Source organism: Lycium ferocissimum, chromosome 3, assembly GCF_029784015.1.
Source record: "Lycium ferocissimum isolate CSIRO_LF1 chromosome 3, AGI_CSIRO_Lferr_CH_V1, whole genome shotgun sequence".
Lineage (NCBI taxonomy): Eukaryota > Viridiplantae > Streptophyta > Magnoliopsida > Solanales > Solanaceae > Lycium > Lycium ferocissimum.
This window is the reverse complement of record NC_081344.1, coordinates 10,602,615-10,618,656: the sequence shown is the minus strand read 5'-3', so window position 1 is coordinate 10,618,656 and position 16,042 is coordinate 10,602,615. Positions and strand designations below refer to the sequence as shown.

The 16,042-nt window shown below is 34.3% G+C and overlaps 2 protein-coding genes across 3 annotated transcripts; one reads left to right on the top strand and one right to left on the bottom strand.

Annotated features, from left to right (window-relative positions):
* The first annotated feature begins 1,818 nt into the window (after window positions 1–1,818).
* Window positions 1,819–6,695, top strand: LOC132049682 (protein MODIFIER OF SNC1 11-like). Of its 2 annotated transcripts, none has more exons than XM_059440582.1 (6): window positions 1,819–2,186; window positions 3,764–3,844; window positions 3,928–4,059; window positions 4,242–4,281; window positions 5,341–5,402; window positions 5,514–6,695. In XM_059440582.1, the coding sequence occupies exons 1-5, from the start codon at window positions 1,903–1,905 to the stop codon at window positions 5,380–5,382; spliced, it is 579 nt and encodes a 192-aa protein (XP_059296565.1). In that variant the 5' UTR covers window positions 1,819–1,902; the 3' UTR covers window positions 5,383–5,402; window positions 5,514–6,695. The 2 variants fall into 2 exon arrangements, with proteins under 2 accessions (XP_059296565.1, XP_059296564.1); XM_059440581.1 differs by having other exon boundaries at window positions 1,820–2,186; window positions 3,928–4,056; window positions 4,221–4,281.
* A 3,670-nt stretch (window positions 6,696–10,365) lies between these two features.
* Window positions 10,366–13,432, bottom strand: LOC132049681 (protein ALUMINUM SENSITIVE 3). The gene is made up of 3 exons (XM_059440580.1): window positions 13,085–13,432; window positions 11,409–11,654; window positions 10,366–10,914 (listed from the first exon to the last, which is right to left on the bottom strand). Exons 1-3 carry the CDS (start codon window positions 13,316–13,318, stop codon window positions 10,600–10,602), a joined length of 795 nt encoding a protein of 264 aa, XP_059296563.1. The 5' UTR covers window positions 13,319–13,432; the 3' UTR covers window positions 10,366–10,599.
* Window positions 13,433–16,042: the final 2,610 nt, after the last annotated feature.

Genomic DNA, 16,042 nt, shown 5'->3' with positions numbered 1-16,042 from the left:
TTCCATAGACAGGGCATTGACGGAAAAGAAAATCACTAGCTTTGCATGAAGAGAGATGTCTACGAGGCAAGAAAATTAAGCACGCAAATCGAGAATTTTGATTGATTTTTTGGGGTAAAATTTGCTCTTGAAAATTCTGTTGAATGGGTTGTTGATGTTGCTGCTGAGTAGTGAAACAAACTGATTGAATCCACAACCATTTTCCATCAAATCCTGTGAACCCGCTAAAGAAAATCCAAGATTATCCGTATACAACTGGGGCTTTTACTATTCGAAGAGCAAAGGCATTTACTTTGTTTACCTTGTAATGTTCTTAATCTGTCTAATTTTTTTTTGTACAAAAATATTGCTCGTAAATTAAAATATTAAACTTGTTCATAAACATTGTTGAAATCTGCTTAGTGATGCTGCTTGGAATTTGAAAAAGCGGTCATGGTGGCTGTAATGGTGGCAATGGTGGTGAAAGGGAAAACAATTTTAGTGGTGGAAGAACAAATAGAGGGGAGGGGTAAAATGGATTAGGGTTGTTGAGGTGGCATGCCACGTGGCGTTCACCTCATCAGATGTGTGGCAGCAATGTAGGAGCAAATGTCCACCTTGGACAACTTTAACGGATGAGGGGTATATTTAATTTCAAAAATATAATGATGAGGTATATTTAGCTCAAAGTATAACGAAGGGTATATTTGGCCCTTTTCCAATATCACAAGGGTATATTTGGCCCTTTTCCTTTAATAAAATTGTTTAATTACGAAAAAAAAAATCATGTTGAAATAAAATTTCAACTTCCACAAAACATTTATTCAAATTGAGCTTTTCTTTTTTTACTTTAACTAAAATATTATCCAAACAACTACTAAATTACTAAATTAAACTACAAACAATATTAATCATTTCTCTTCAATCTTTCTTCACCTACCTCTATCTCTCGTGAAATCATCCATAGCCAACTCTCACACCTCCACGCTGCAGCCTCTGTGCCTCTCCTTTGCACATACCCAAACCATGTCAACCTAGCTTTGCTCATCTAGTTCTTCACCGAAGCCACTCCCACCTTATCCTGGATAAGTTTATATCTAACCTATCCTTCCTAGTATGAGCACACATTCATTTCTAATAATAAAGGTGTTTGTTTATGTGTATTAGCAAATACTCCCTCCGGATAAAAAGACTATCCACTTAGTAGGAAAGACATAATCTCATAAACTAGTTGCAATTATTTCGTTTGTAAAACAAAATGTAAAAAAGAAAAGAAAAACACCCAAATCCTACTGTTATGGAGATACTATCAAATTCAAAATAGTTCGACCCCTAAACTTCAGAACCGCTTTTGGGATTTTAAAATAAAAAACAAAACACGAGCGAGATAGGAGTTAAGGGTGTTTTCGGAATTTTATGCAGAAAATAATGAAAAAAATTTAGTAGCCGTTTGGCCATAGATACCAAAAATAATTCACTTTTTTTTGAAATTTTTAAAGTTGGAGTTGTGTTTCGGTCATAGTTTTTGAAATCATAATTTTTGGTGAAATCTAATTGTAAAAAAGTGAAAAAAATGAAATTTTTTTGAAAAACAAATTTTTTGAGTTTTTAATATTACAGAATGTAACTTCAAGTTGTATTACTGAATATTTATGGCGAAACGCCCAAAAACAAAAAAGTGAAAAAAATTTCCGGAAAAAAAGTAAATAATTTTTATGGCCAAACGGCACCTTATACTCAACATGAGTGAGACAGTGAGAGAGGAGTTAAGGGTGTTGTGGTAATTTTAGGTAGAAAATATTCCCCTCAAAGTCCCAACCAAACGAGCCATAAGAATAATCCCAATCCCAGAAAAAGCAGCTGCAGCTTCCAAATTCACCCAACGAAATCCCCAATCCAAACTTATCTCTTCAATCCTTAGCTATGGCCACAACAACAGCACAACAGAATCCCGAAAACCCTATCAAAACCCTAGATCAGCCACCGTCAGATCCCAATCCAACGGCTGAAACCGCATCTCCTCCTAATTCCGCACCGGAATCGCCGACATCTGCCGGTGACAAAGAGGAAATCAAGGCGGCGACTGGAGATGATGACAGCTGTCAGGTTAATGATAGTAATATGCAGAAGAAAATGAAGCGAGCTGAGCGGTTTGGAATGCCTGTCAAGTTATCTGAAGAAGAAAAGCGAAATTCCAGAGCTGAGAGGTACTACCTTCCCTTCCGCTTCAATTTATTTGTCTTACTTTCCTTTTTACTTCGTTTAGAAAATTGAAACAGGAGTAGTCTTTTTTTTTATATCTTTAAGTTGTTGCATGCATTAGGGTTTGTGGTTTATTCTATAAAATTTGGCTGGTCCTGAGTGCAAGTATCAATACATATAACATTTGGTGTGAATTCCGGCTTTTTCTTAATTTTTGAAAAATAAAAGTTACTCCTATATACTAAAGCTATCCAGAGAAGAGAAGCAAATTCTCGAGCTGAGAGGTACTTTTTTTTTTTTTTTTGAGAAGATTTTGTAAATAGCTACTGTTTAGAGCGTAATTATGAAACGTAGCTACAGTTTAGAGCATAATTATGAAACGTAGCTACAGTTTGTGTAGTTTGCGAAGCGTAGCTACAATTGCGCATATAGTAGCTATAGTTTAGGGCATGTCTGAAATGGCGCGAAAGAGTTGTATGCTACAAAACCCAAAATGTAGCTATATTCCGTAATTTTTTGAAACTATAGCTGTGTATTGTAAATACGGTCTACATGTTTGCGACGTCGCGTAATTTTTCCTACTGTTAATCCTTGAATTGTTGTATGCATTAGGGTTTGTGGTTTATTCTGTAATTTTGGCTTGTGCTGAGTGTAAGTATTAGCACATATAATTTTTGGTGTGAATTCCGATATTTTCTTAATTTTCTTAAAAACAAAATTTGTATACTTTTGGGAACTGTTAGGGGTCGTTTGGTAGCTATTTAGGAGGCAAGTTATTCCTGTGTTAAATTCTGCATAATTAATACCACGTTTGGTAGACGGTTAGGAGGTAAGTTAGTCATGTAACTAATTCATGTATAACTTATGAGGAAATCTGTGTTATTTTATGCATGATAGAAGATGGAATAACTAAATCTGCATAACTAATTCTGGCATAAAATAATACATAGATTCCCTCGTAACTAATCCCTGCATTACTAATACCTGCATAACTCTAACCAGCTGCCAAACAACCCCTAGTACTTTACATGGGATAAGTTCCAAGTACTAATGTCACATAATTGCTCTTTGAAGGAAACTAGCTTTCTTAATTGTTTTTTAGATGGGATTTTGGCTCCCATAATTGTAGTTCCCTTGCAGTACCATTAGGTTGAACTGGACATCTTTGAGGATTTATGGTGTTCATTGGTGGTTATATGCCTTGACAATAGATTTCTGGTTGTCGTGGGAAAATTGCTAGGTAATTTAACTCAATATTTTCTGATGCATTAAAATGCTTGATTGAGAGGATGAGGAGTTAAACAGTTTCTAGAACTTTATTCTAGGAAGTCAAGACACTTCACTAATAATGAAGGTTCAGATATTGGATTACTATTTTCTGAGATTTAAGTATCTATCTGGTTGCACTTGCAGTAGAATATCTACATATATGTGACAAGTTAATTGCATTTCTTAGTTTGTCACAATAAAAGCAAAAAAGTTGATAGCATTCATGTGTTTGTGCACTTTTTGGTTTAATGTCTTAATTTCTGTGTCTTATGTAGTAGTGTGATTCTAACGTACTTCAAATTATATTTCACAGGTTTGGCACTGGGTCCCCAGTTCAAGGGTCAGATGCTTCAAAGAAAGCTGAGGAGCATAAGAAGCAGGCTAGGGCCGAGAGGTTTCTATTTCTGCCTGTTTTCTCCATCTGAGATGTTTTAGTTAAATTGGTTGAGTTTCTTGATAGATTTGGTTGTTCCTTAGGTTTGGGCTTGTGAAATCTGATACAACTGATGAGGAAGTTAAGAAGAAGGCTAGGTTGACAAGGTTTGCACCACCACCAGCAAAGACTGATCCAGTGGAGGAAGATAAAAGGAAAGCTAGGGCTCTCAGGTTGTAAAAATGAAAATGGTTCATTTTCTCTTTGTTACACCTTGGGATCTGCTCAATGTTTTCCATCCATATATCAGTGTGCAACATATAAGAATCCATCGTAAATCAGTCTCTGTCACATTTATGACTTAATTCTGATAGTCATGTGCTTTTTTTTCATATAGGTTTTCACAACCCCAGCCTGGTTCACAACCACAAACAAATGGCAAAGGAAATGTTGAGCAGGTTTGTTTTTGTTTGCATGAGCAGTGCATTAGGTTTGGCCCAAAAGGAAAAAAGACAAGTACCATCATTATGCATTTGATTTTTTTTTTTAGTTATGCTTGTGGTATTCGTGATCTGAGAGGCTGATCTTGTGAGACCTCCTCATCTAGAAGTTTAAGCTGTTAAAAGAGGAAAACTTTTGTTTATTTCTTTTGGTCATCAACACTTCGCACGCTTGCTTAGGCCTCGTTAGAATATTTTTATTAAGAAAGATGATGAGATTTGAACCCAGACCTTTACCAACAACCAGGCGCTTCAAATAGATTACACCAACCTATGTAAAACAACCAGTTCTTCTCATCGCTGCACATTACTGGAAAAAGTGATTGAATAGCCAACGCCACACTAGTCTCTCAATCTGTCAATAAGTTCTCTTTATTCTGTTGCATATTTGTACAGCGCAAGAAAAGGATTATAGAAGTAAAGAGGTGGACCAATTCACAAAGATACAGTGGGGTGCCTTGGAATGCGATCGCGTAGCAGTTTCGCTCCCAACTAGGCCTCATTTTCCCCCTATCTGAAGCTTCTCTCTCTCTCTCTCTTTTTTTTTTTTTTGGGTTTGGGGGGGTTGTAGAGAATTGGAACAGAATCCTAACTTCTCCCTTCTCTCTGTGATCCACTAAAATAGGACTCTATTCTGGCATCCCCTTCCAAATCTCTTCCATAACTACCAGGCAAGAGGTTAAAAAGAGAAGGAAGATTCAAAGAAAGAAGAAGCATCTAAAGGATCTTCTTTTTTGATTCTTCATTCTTTGAACTCATTACGATGGCTGATTTTGTAGTGTTTACCTTCTACTCCTTATGAATAATAATAATAATGACAATTCTCTATATTTTTACTGGCATACAAATCTATGATGAGGTCAAATACCCTTAGAATAGCAATAGGTTCAAAATCAACGTACTAACAGGACTAAAACTTATTTCCTACTAGTATATATCACCTATTGGGATCTTTCTCTAATTACTTTTTCTCGTATATAATAGTTTTTTCCTAATCTACGTATAAATTTAATTCAGGAAGCTGTTGCTGTGGACAAGGCTGGAGGAGAACCTGAATAATTCCAAACTTTTGTTAAAGAGTAAGACTTGCTTGATTGTATGATTTACTGTTCTTGGGTTGTGGTTAGGGGCCTTTTAAACTGCAGAATCGAAGTTCTTATCTTTTAACCACTTCTTCCCCATTCTTGCAGGTTGGTGGGCTAGGATTATAATGTTTTTGATTTCCCCGTAGTTTATATAAGTTTTGGTCTTTGAATTACAGCAAAAAAGGCTTTTCTAGTCTCCTAAAGTAGCATACTATGTTTTTCTGGAGAGCACTAGGAAATTGACAACCACCTCCATGGCGTCAAACTACAGGAAATGGCCCATGATCAATATTAAAAATGATGAAACTACAACCAAATTATCCTTCTTGAAGGGTTTGATTTGACGACTTTATCATCAATCTCTTAGTTATTAATCTGCAATACTGTCTCGCGTTTATATTGTAATGCATTACTTTAATCTAGGAAAACATAGTTTCATGTTGCATGTCAAGGATCAACCAGTGTTAGAAATTTAGTTCCACCTTATCCAAGTGGTTCAGAATAGATTGGAGATTGCTTGATGTTAACTTATGTTCCTTAAGGTTAGAGGCTGTCTTTGAACATGCGTAATTTACTAGAGGTCCACTTCTTGGGTATTTTGCTGTTTCATTCAACCTTGTAGGCCCTTAAAAAAAAAAAAAAAAAAAAAAACTGTAGTGGGAAGTGTAGTAGATCTTGTGTTTTCTAGCAGATAAACATTAATCTTGCATTTAAAGAGCCAAGATAAGTTGTACTTCTCTGTGATGCATCATATGATTTTGGTTTGGCTACGTCATTACTAATCTTTTTGTTGGGTTCTCCATAGGCAGTTAGAAAGGTAAGACTAGTTATATTTGTTGCATTATATAATTGCTACTTGCTAGTGCATCTCATGGTTGTGAAACTTTGTTTGAACACTGCTGGACTTTCTGCAAGTTACATTGCTGTGTCATATGATGGTCAAGTCGTCAAATCCACATTCCTTCAAACTGGTTTTTTTGGATTAGTTGTTTTGCTTACAAAAGGTTTTAATGGTGTAAGAGCTTACCAAGTTTTCGCTTTAAATTTGATATGGGTCATTTCGGACACTAAGGAGGTGTTGTTCAACTACCTAGTATCTCCAGGTAAATCATTTCGGCTGCAGTCGTTGGCCGTGTAAAAGTAGGTTTAAAATGTCCTATGAAACATCTAGTTATGTGTTCTTGTTATTGTCAATTGTAAGCGACAATGTTAATCTAGTTGTGTTTAGTCTTTAAGCTTCTCCTATACTCCTTCGGCAATAATTTTATGCATTTCATTCTGTCGTTATTTTGTTTCTCTTCTTTGGGGTTCAAGTCTATCCAAAATTTTCACATTCTTAAGTAATTGTGTTGTTTAGACTAGAATGAATTCAGTTGGCAAGTTTTTCTAACTTTTTACTGATGAGCGGACAGAACTGTGATATATCGACACAAGGAATCATGGTTTTTGAATTTTATTGTTAATCGTCTTACGTAGTTTTGGACAAAATGTAAATGGAAATTGTCACAGCAATGTGACGAAACAATTGATGCATAAAAAAATTCCACGAAAACTACCAGATCTCGTTTCTGTCGAGTACTTAGCCATTTTATAGGAACTTCTATACTTCCATTCCTAAAATAGTAAGAGCCTGTTTAGATGGGCTTATTTTAAGCAGTTTATAAGCTAAAAAAAAAATAAGTTGGGGTAGTCCAACTTATTTTTTTTGACTTATAAGCTTTAAGCTGATTTAGATAAGTTAAGTCAAACAGGCTCAATTATTTTTTTGACTATTTTCAAGACAAAAATGACTTTAAACCCCAGCTTAAACACTCAAAAAAGTTCTAAAACAATTTATAAAGAACTTATGCCCAATCCAAACGCCTCTAAAGACTTAAACTTTAACTGCTTTCAGTTATGGCTCTTAAAAGATGTTACAGTTACTCTTCAGTGAGGCCACACTCAAGAATCAGAAAGTTCGACTCCACATCTATAGTGACCAGAAAAACATGGATATGTGGCACAGTCAAGCTTAGAATATTACATTCTGCAAGGAAATATGACAACTTAATGAAAAACGTGGAAATGTGGCACATTCAAGCTAGAATATAACATGCTGCAAGGAAAATATAACAACTTAATACTGCTTCCGTTCCTTTTTAGTAGTTCCTTATTCATTAATTGAAAAAGCTAATAAAAAGATTATTCCAACATCATAGGGCCGGTGCTAATGTTACCGCCCTCTCTTCTGGCCAGGATTCCTAAGGACTTACGTTTTCGGTGAACAGACAACAATTTGTTTAAGATACGAGGTAAGGTCTGTTGTGGGATTACACTGGGTATGGGTATGTTGTTGTTGTTATAAAGGTCCGTCTAATTTAATTCATTATGCTTATTTTTTCTTATCTTGTACCATTTATTTATCTTTTTTTCCTCAGCCTATATATCAAAAATTGAAAAATCTTGACCTCATTAGTGTAGAAGTACGTCATAATAATCTAGAGGTCAAAATATATTATACTTTTACTATTATAAAATCATCAATAAGCTTGCGAATCTTGAGATATGAGAGATATTTCTTGAACAAAATTTTTGAGCCGATTACAACTCCAAACTTGCGAATTTAACATGGCCCCAGGTTTAGCTACTAAGATAAAAATTCATTTTCTTCAATCTCCGCATTGTTCGCTCCTTTTTTCCTGCTGCTCTATTCATGTAAAACTAACATGAAAATCAAATTTCAAACATAAAAAGGAAATATAGTAGAAACCCAAAATTCCAGGACCCAAAGGGCAACCATTTCTCTTTGCCATTACAATTTTATCCTGCATTGTCATTATCAATGTCAATGCTATTCCAAAAGGCTCAAATCTTATCAGCAGCAATCTTGCTGCTCTTCTTCAATTTTATTTTCACTTTCATTTCCTCCACAGAAGCAACCGGATTCAACTGGGTCCAACAAGAGTTCCTCAAATCCCACAATGATCTGAGAGTTGCGCGTCGCCCCACCTTGCAGTGGACGCCAACGCAGCTGCCTCTCCTATCTCCGGGCGAACCAAATACAAACAACACCCGCGACACAGTAGGGTGTGTCAAATGAGGCGGCCAATTTCAGTCAATTTGACAAAATAAAATGAGTTGAGTCAATAAATGGACTTATTCATTTCGTTCAAAAGTTCTTCATTAAAAGCGGGTTGGGCTTAAATGGACTAAAAAGCAGGACATAACCCAACCCGTCCAATTCTTATTAAGTTTTAATTTATTTGTCTGTTCTTTTATATGCAATTGTTTAGTACGTAAAAAAAAAATCTTTATAATGGTTATGACCTATATATTGAGTAACATATAGTATCAAATAAATTTTAAAAAAAAAAAATCTTTTTGAAAATATATTTTGATGTAAAGCTAATAAATAAAATGTTAAACTTTTAAGTTGGAATAGGTTATATTTTAAGCCGATTTAATTCCCCGCTCTTATATACAAGCAACATTCGACGAGTCCATATGGGGAAAACATATTCTGGGAACTCTACAGACAGAACACTGCCACCAGCATTGTCCAGAAATGGTTCGCGGAGAAACAGTTTTTCAACCACGCGACGAATCATTGCAATTGCAACCCTGAACGTGCGGGGTGTGAATGTGGGCATTATTTGAATGTTATATGGAAAACTACCACGAAAGTTGGTTGTAGTGGATTTGTTTATTGCGATGATCAAAAGGGCGCGATTGTTGTATGCTCATATGATCCTATTGGGAATTATAAGGGTGTCAACCCTTTGAATCCCGGTAATAATGTGGCTGCCACGTCACCAGTTTTACCGCCAAAAACGGTGAATACTGGTAATGTGCAACATGGCAGAGGTAGAAAACGCAATGTGGGTGTAAGGTCACCAGTTCCATTGAGACGCCCTTCGATTCCCAGGAAATCTGGACGTGGCAAAGGTAGAAAAATCAAGCGCGTTTAAACATTTCTGATTTCAGTATTGGAGCATTGTCATGATTAATGGCGATGCTCCAACAATAGGTGAGATATGATCTCCAATGTAACACTATGTGTGATCAGAATGTAAAAATGCTCCGCTTCTGTCAAACTCATACATTAATTCAATTGACATTTTCCTGATTTGAACTAGTGCCTATTTAAGGGAAATGCATTATTAATATTGATCATTCACTAGCAGAAAGTACAGTTATATTTAAACCAGACAAAATCAAGCACACCCCTGTTTTCTCGTGTAAGTAAACTTCTTCTATCAAGACCTACGTTGCTCGGACCCTCCAAAAATTGTTGCCGTAATCGTGTCGGATCCTCGAAAAATGCATATCTTTTGAAGGATCTGAGACACACCCGCAATACTTTTAAAGCGTCCGAACAACAAAGATCAAGAGTATATCTAGAATCATACAAATGGCATAGGTATAGGGTGGAAAATAGAGAATGGCATAACCGCTAAGGATTTATACAACTTCCACATAATGAAGTTCTTCCTCTGTTGCATCTCAATATGCTTATATGTGGGGGATTTTACCATAAAGTTTCACATCCCTTAATCGTGGATATTGAAGAAATCTTCAGTTTGTTTCCAAGAAGACAAACATTAGATGCAACCTTGTTGCATGCTATAATAAAATAGGCTGTTTCACAGGGTAAATTTGTTTTCACTAGTAAAACTTCGTGTTAATTTCATTGAGGGTCATTAAACTTACTCTTTGTAACACTATAGTCGCAGAACTAACTATTTGTAATACTAAAGTCATAAATCTACTTTTTGTAATAGTAAAGTCACTTAACTATGCGTCAGTTGACGAAAAATACAAATCATCATAAAGTCAAATTTTTGGCGCTGGAAAATGATATGTCAATTGCTACATCATCATTTTGCCGCTGTGTACACGCCACATGAGAAAACTAGCCTTTTAATAACCCATATTTTAAACACGAAGGATTAAAAGAGCATAAAAATTAGAAGGAACGGAAAAGAAAAAAGAATTGCTGCAAATCATATGTACAAATCTGAAAGAGCTGTCAAAGCACGTTTCTCGTAATCACCGATCTCCGAGAATCGTTCACTAATCTGGAAGCACCTTTTTCATCCAAGAAGACAACATTAGATGTTCTAACTTTGTGACATGCTATAAAAAAAATAGGCTGTTTCATGAGTAAAATTTTGTTTTCTCTAGTAAAATTCAGTGTCAAAAATTCCCTTCTTCACTCTGAGGAGAAAACTTTGGTTTCTAACTGGTAAGCTTTTGTGAAGAATGAAGGCCACGAGAGGTATGTCGAGAAGATGCTACTGACAGTTGATGCCCCGATAAGCATGTTCATTACAACTATCTGCAATTGAATGGCCTCCAGAGGAGAAGCTCCTCCCATAATAAGCCCTGTCATTGCACCTGGAAGTGATATAAGACCAACTGTTTTGGCATTGTCTAACACAGGAGACAGAGCAATAACTAGTGATCTTTTCACTTGTTGTAGTGTTGCTTGCCTAGGAGTTGCCCCTAGAGCCAATGCTGTTTCTACCTAGCAAAAAGAAACAAGATTTTTGAGCATGCATAACACCGAATTTGCAAAACTTGAACGTCATGTTATAGCAATATGATTGCCGGTTGGTTAAATTTTTCGAGATTGTCCAGGAATTGAGAGGGGAAAAGGGTCAAAATGTTTATCTTTATCTTTAATTCTTACAAAATTTAGCCAGTATTATCACCATAAAATCTGTGTAATATACATTGATTATATACTTTTTATACACTAAGTATGCACTTGTGTCGACTATAAACGGATATTGCTAAGTGGACGTAAATATTTTTAGTCGTCTGGCTATTTGTGTAAAGCCCCTAATTTTAAACTACAGTCTAAAGTTGAGGCTTAATTGGACATTTTTCATCGAATCTAGACGCATTGAGTCCGCACATTTTATGTTGGATTTCCGTTAATGACAAGGAGAAATTAAGAAATTTCAAATAGTATAAAGACCTTTTCATGCCTACATTAATATTTAAAACTCTACGTACCAGGGCCATTTGTATCTTGATGTCATCGCGGAGTTTTTTCATGGTAACGCCAGTGACTGTCATTGCATTGCCAACCATCATCCCCGCGACAGGGATTATGTAGCGAGGGGTGAAAGGGAAGACATTCAAAATGACCAACAAAAACATAGTAACAGCAGTTCCAGCAAGAATGGAAACTCCAGCTATGTATTTTCCCCTAGGTACATGTTTGGCACGTTGTCCAGCCGTATAACCAGCAATTGTAACCTGCATGATCAACAAATACTAGTAAGAAGATTATCTACTTAGCTTAATGGCACAGATAGACTCAAAATTATTTGCAATGTGATCATGATTTTGGTGAAAAATGCAAGCCAATAGCCGTAGTCGAATTGGTTTGAATATCTGCACAATTTTTTTCTTTCCTTCCAATTATTCTCCATGAAGCTTGAGGTAGAATTGTTGGTAGTTTTGGTGTTCCGGGATGATTAGAGGTGACAAAATCAGTCAATTTTATGTCACCAATCCAACTCGTCCAAGTTTCAACGAGTTACGATCATATTATTGACATGACCTAACGGATTGGACCCAAAATAACACATGAAACTATTGGGTTGGAAGTAGAATATAATTGACAAAGATTTAGGATTTGTTTTGTAGGATAAAGTTCATTTTCTTTGAAAGTTATTACTGGAAAAAAAAAATTTAGTGTTTGATTGAAGAGTGAAAAGATTTTTTTTTTCTTTTGTTATTAAAGGTTAATAATAAGTTTAGGAAATCGAATTGTGAATTGATGAAATTTTTAAGTATTAAAGACGGATTAAAATGTGCAAGTGTTGATTAAGGTAAATGACTTTCTCCCAAAAGTAATTCTCTCTTTTCCGACGTTCAAACACAAAAAGATAATTAATCTATTGAAAAATGTTTTCGTAAAGATATGATGTCATACCAAAAAAGAGGTTTTCGAATTTTTCTACTGTGTCTTAAGTGGAGTATAAAAGATAACTTGAAAGGTCAATCAAGTAATGGAGAAAAAGTTGCCACTAAACTTTCGTATTGTTATAAAGTCAACATCAGCATCATCAAGAGGGAGAAGAATATCGTTTTCTTATTTGGAACCTATAATCAACTTATAAATCATATCATAAAATAAAGTAAGAGTGAAAAGTACCAAAATTATTATCATAAGAATAAGAACGTGATCTTGTTGAATTATTCTATGCTGGAAAGTCAAAAAGAAGCTGAGAGTCTTGATGAAATTAAAGAAGTTTTTGTCCTTTAGTAAATAATGGACCTCGAGAACCTTAACAGTTAGAGGAAAAAGTAAAGAAACTACGAGAACGAGACATGTATAACGAATCCTCATTGATTATGCATACTCATACTCACTCCGTTTACTTTTACTTTATTTAGTATTCTAAAAATGAATTTTCACTTTTACTTATCACTTTTAGTATATTAAGAGAAGATAATTTTTTTCATTTTACCCAAAGTATTAATTACTCATTTCAAATTATCTTTCAAATTCATTAAAATATGCACCAATTAAAATGATTATCTTGGTAAATTCACGAGTGGGGTCTAAAGAAAGTAAGATATACGCAAACCTTATACCTACTTTTGTGGGGTAGATATGATGTTTCCGATAAACCCTCATGCTCGAAAGAAAAGAAAAGAAGTAGAAGATTTAAACATACCATGAATAGATAAGCAAGAATGATCCAAGCAGCATTTTTCTGACTGAAAATGAACTGAAGAACAAAACCAATGATGCTTAGTTGAACAAATGCTCTGAATACTGAGTAAATCATTTCTCCTTCAAGTCCTAATTTCTGCACATAAGATAATCCCACTGCCATAAACACCACTGCAAGTGCTGCCACTGGCTTAATCATCCCCTTCAAGAAATCTTTCAGCCAGTTCCACTCCATACTTGTCTTTTAAATTAATTAATTAACTACAAATTTAAGAAGAGAAATGATAAATTTAATTTCTAAATGTTAAGAAGAGAAATGATGACCAGCTGCAATGGATGCTCGACAATTCAAGACTATTTATGGGTGGAAAGAATTTCAGGAAGTTTTTAGGGTTAATAGCATTTTTGGTCCCTCATATATGGATAAATTTTAATTTTAGTCCTTGTGATATCTTAGCTAAACTTATTTAATCTTCGATTACTTGAAATGTGCACTTTTGATCCCCTTTGTTAGTACTGTATATTCATAAATTTCTATAATTATTAATCGTTCGACCATTTAATTACACATATATTATGTTAAGCTTGACTGTTACTCTCATCGTCCTAATTTATATGATGGTGTTTGATTGAAACTTTTTTAACTTATGATCTAAAATAAGTCATAGATCTTTTGTATGTAAGTATAAAAAAGTATTTTAAAGTTAAATTTTTGCACTAAATATGAAAAACTATTATTCTTTTCGTTTGTGACTAAAAGGAAAGAATATCAAATAAATTGAGATAGAGATAAATATAAATTCAAATATAACATAATTCTCATATAAATGTACTATAAAAATATGTATTTTAACGAATTAAAAGTTAAATATGCTAAATCATATATTAAAAGGACCATAATAATCAGTATTAATCAACAAAATGAGGGACGAAAAGTGCTATTATCATAACTAAAGGATGATACAGAAAAGACCTTCCCTAGATGGACTGTACCCGAAAGCATGAGGGACGTACGTACGACCACATACGAAATGGGCCCCACTACTTGTGGGCTGGATTTTAGTGGTATCTGTGGGGCCCATGATTACAGATTTTATGATGACGTGGCGATTTTGGGCCTGACCCATTAACACCTGTTAGTTGTGAGTGAATCAGAGAATAGTATCAGTTCTGATCACATGACTGAATAACTGGTGTAGTAATATGCCTCTGTCAACCTTTTTGTTTCTATCTTAAAGTTAGGTGTGTAGGTTTAACTGGGGAAATAATGGAAAGGAAAAGAGAGGTTTTATTTTATTTTTTATAATAATAAAAAGGAGGAAAAAGGTTAAAAATATTTCTCAACTATTCAAAATAGGTAAAATTTATCAGCTGTTACGTTTTCGGCTAAGAAATGCCATCGCCTATGCGTTTTCGGCTACAAAATGTCATCGCCCATACATTTTTGGCTAAAAAATGTCATCGCCTATACTTTTTCGAATAATTTAAGGGCGAAATTGGTCTAGTTTCCGTTGTTTGGAGCAACCGCTAATAGAAAGGGTATTTTTGAGTTATTTGACTAATTGGAAAGCTTTTTTAAGCCAGAAACATAGCGGCGATGACATTTTTAAACCAAAACATGACGGTAAGAGAATTTTTGAGCAAAAAATGTGTAACATGAGTAAATTTAACCTATTTCTAATAATTCAAAGATATTTTTAATCCTTTTCTCATAAAAAAGCGATAAATGTTCAAGAATATTTTTTAATCCGTAAATGGAGTAAGGAGAGAGGAGCTTGTCAAGGAATAGTATTGAGATGGACTGATGAAGAATATTTTACTTGGTGCTCGTTTGATTTGAGTAGACGAAGAATTATTCAAGCATAAAATCTTATAGAAGATCATATCATATTTGACTGAGGTATATAAATGAATTATTTGAGCATAGAGTTTCACATAGAATAGTATAATGTTTAATTGACGATATTAAATAATATCAACATTAAATTATGTGAGATTTTATGAATTATTTTAAGCAAAATAGAACTGACTTATATGTGGACCTTCATTCTTGGATGGGATGTTTTCTTTCAACGTTTGTAAGTATTTCTCTATAGCCCATTTCATATTTATTGCTAGCCTATCGGTTAGAGCCAAGTTTCAACAGTAAGTGCTGGTGCTTTCTTGCTGGCTTATTATGTCCTTTCTCCCTGTTAAGTTTTGTTGTGGAGGTGCTGTTTAGTCTTCCCTTTTAAGTTTTGTTGTGGAGGTGCTATTTAGTCTTCCCTTTTAAGTTTTGTTGTGGAGGTGCTATTTAGTCTACATAATGCAAAACTTAGGATTGTGATATGCTGATACTTCACAATTAATTTCTCTTAATGATTTTCGTTGTTTTGATGAAAAGAAAACATAATTTAAATCATAGTATTAAGAGTATGAATCTAATAATTTCTGGTCAGTGTTGTGTAAGTACGTAGTTGAATTTTCTTAATACCTTCTTGTTACTATGAAAAGAGAATTCATTTTTGAACCATATATTCTACGACTATGAATATGTACGGTATAAGGAATCTAATTTACAAATCTCAGGAGAATCACATTGGATGGGATCCCACGTTCTCATAGCAACGTGCAACTCTGAGTTGCTGCCATATCATTAATGAGTCATTGATTAAAAAAAAAAAAAGGAAAAAAACGAGGGTTCATTTTTTAAGAGTTTATATTATATGCATCAATAATGATTATTTTTAACACGATATTTGAATTTTTACATAATTATATTTCTTAAAATATATAGGTAATTTGTTTATTAGTGTTGATTGGTAACATAAAATAAGTAAATTATAAGTATAACAAAATAAATTATATTAATTATGTAAAAACTGTATTACACTATTAATTACGTACATAATCTTAAAATCTATTTTTTAATTACTACTAGATTGGAATTAGAGTAATTGGATTCACATTTCGATCCCAT

What these genes read in the sequence shown, in the direction of transcription:
- LOC132049682 (XM_059440581.1), top strand. Translation starts at nt 1,903, where the DNA reads ATGGCCACAACAACAGCACAACAGAATCCCGAAAACCCTATCAAAACC. An exon ending in AGGAAAGCTAGGGCTCTCAG is followed by an intron (nt 4,057 to 4,220) that starts GTTGTAAAAATG and finishes TTTTTCATATAG; the next exon opens with GTTTTCACAACCCCAGCCTG. An exon ending in GCAAAGGAAATGTTGAGCAG is followed by an intron (nt 4,282 to 5,340) that starts GTTTGTTTTTGT and finishes AATTTAATTCAG; the next exon opens with GAAGCTGTTGCTGTGGACAA.
- LOC132049681 (XM_059440580.1), bottom strand. Translation starts at nt 13,318, where the DNA reads ATGGAGTGGAACTGGCTGAAAGATTTCTTGAAGGGGATGATTAAGCCA. An exon ending in TTCTTGCTTATCTATTCATG is followed by an intron (nt 11,655 to 13,084) that starts GTATGTTTAAAT and finishes TTGATCATGCAG; the next exon opens with GTTACAATTGCTGGTTATAC. An exon ending in TCAAGATACAAATGGCCCTG is followed by an intron (nt 10,915 to 11,408) that starts GTACGTAGAGTT and finishes TCTTTTTGCTAG; the next exon opens with GTAGAAACAGCATTGGCTCT.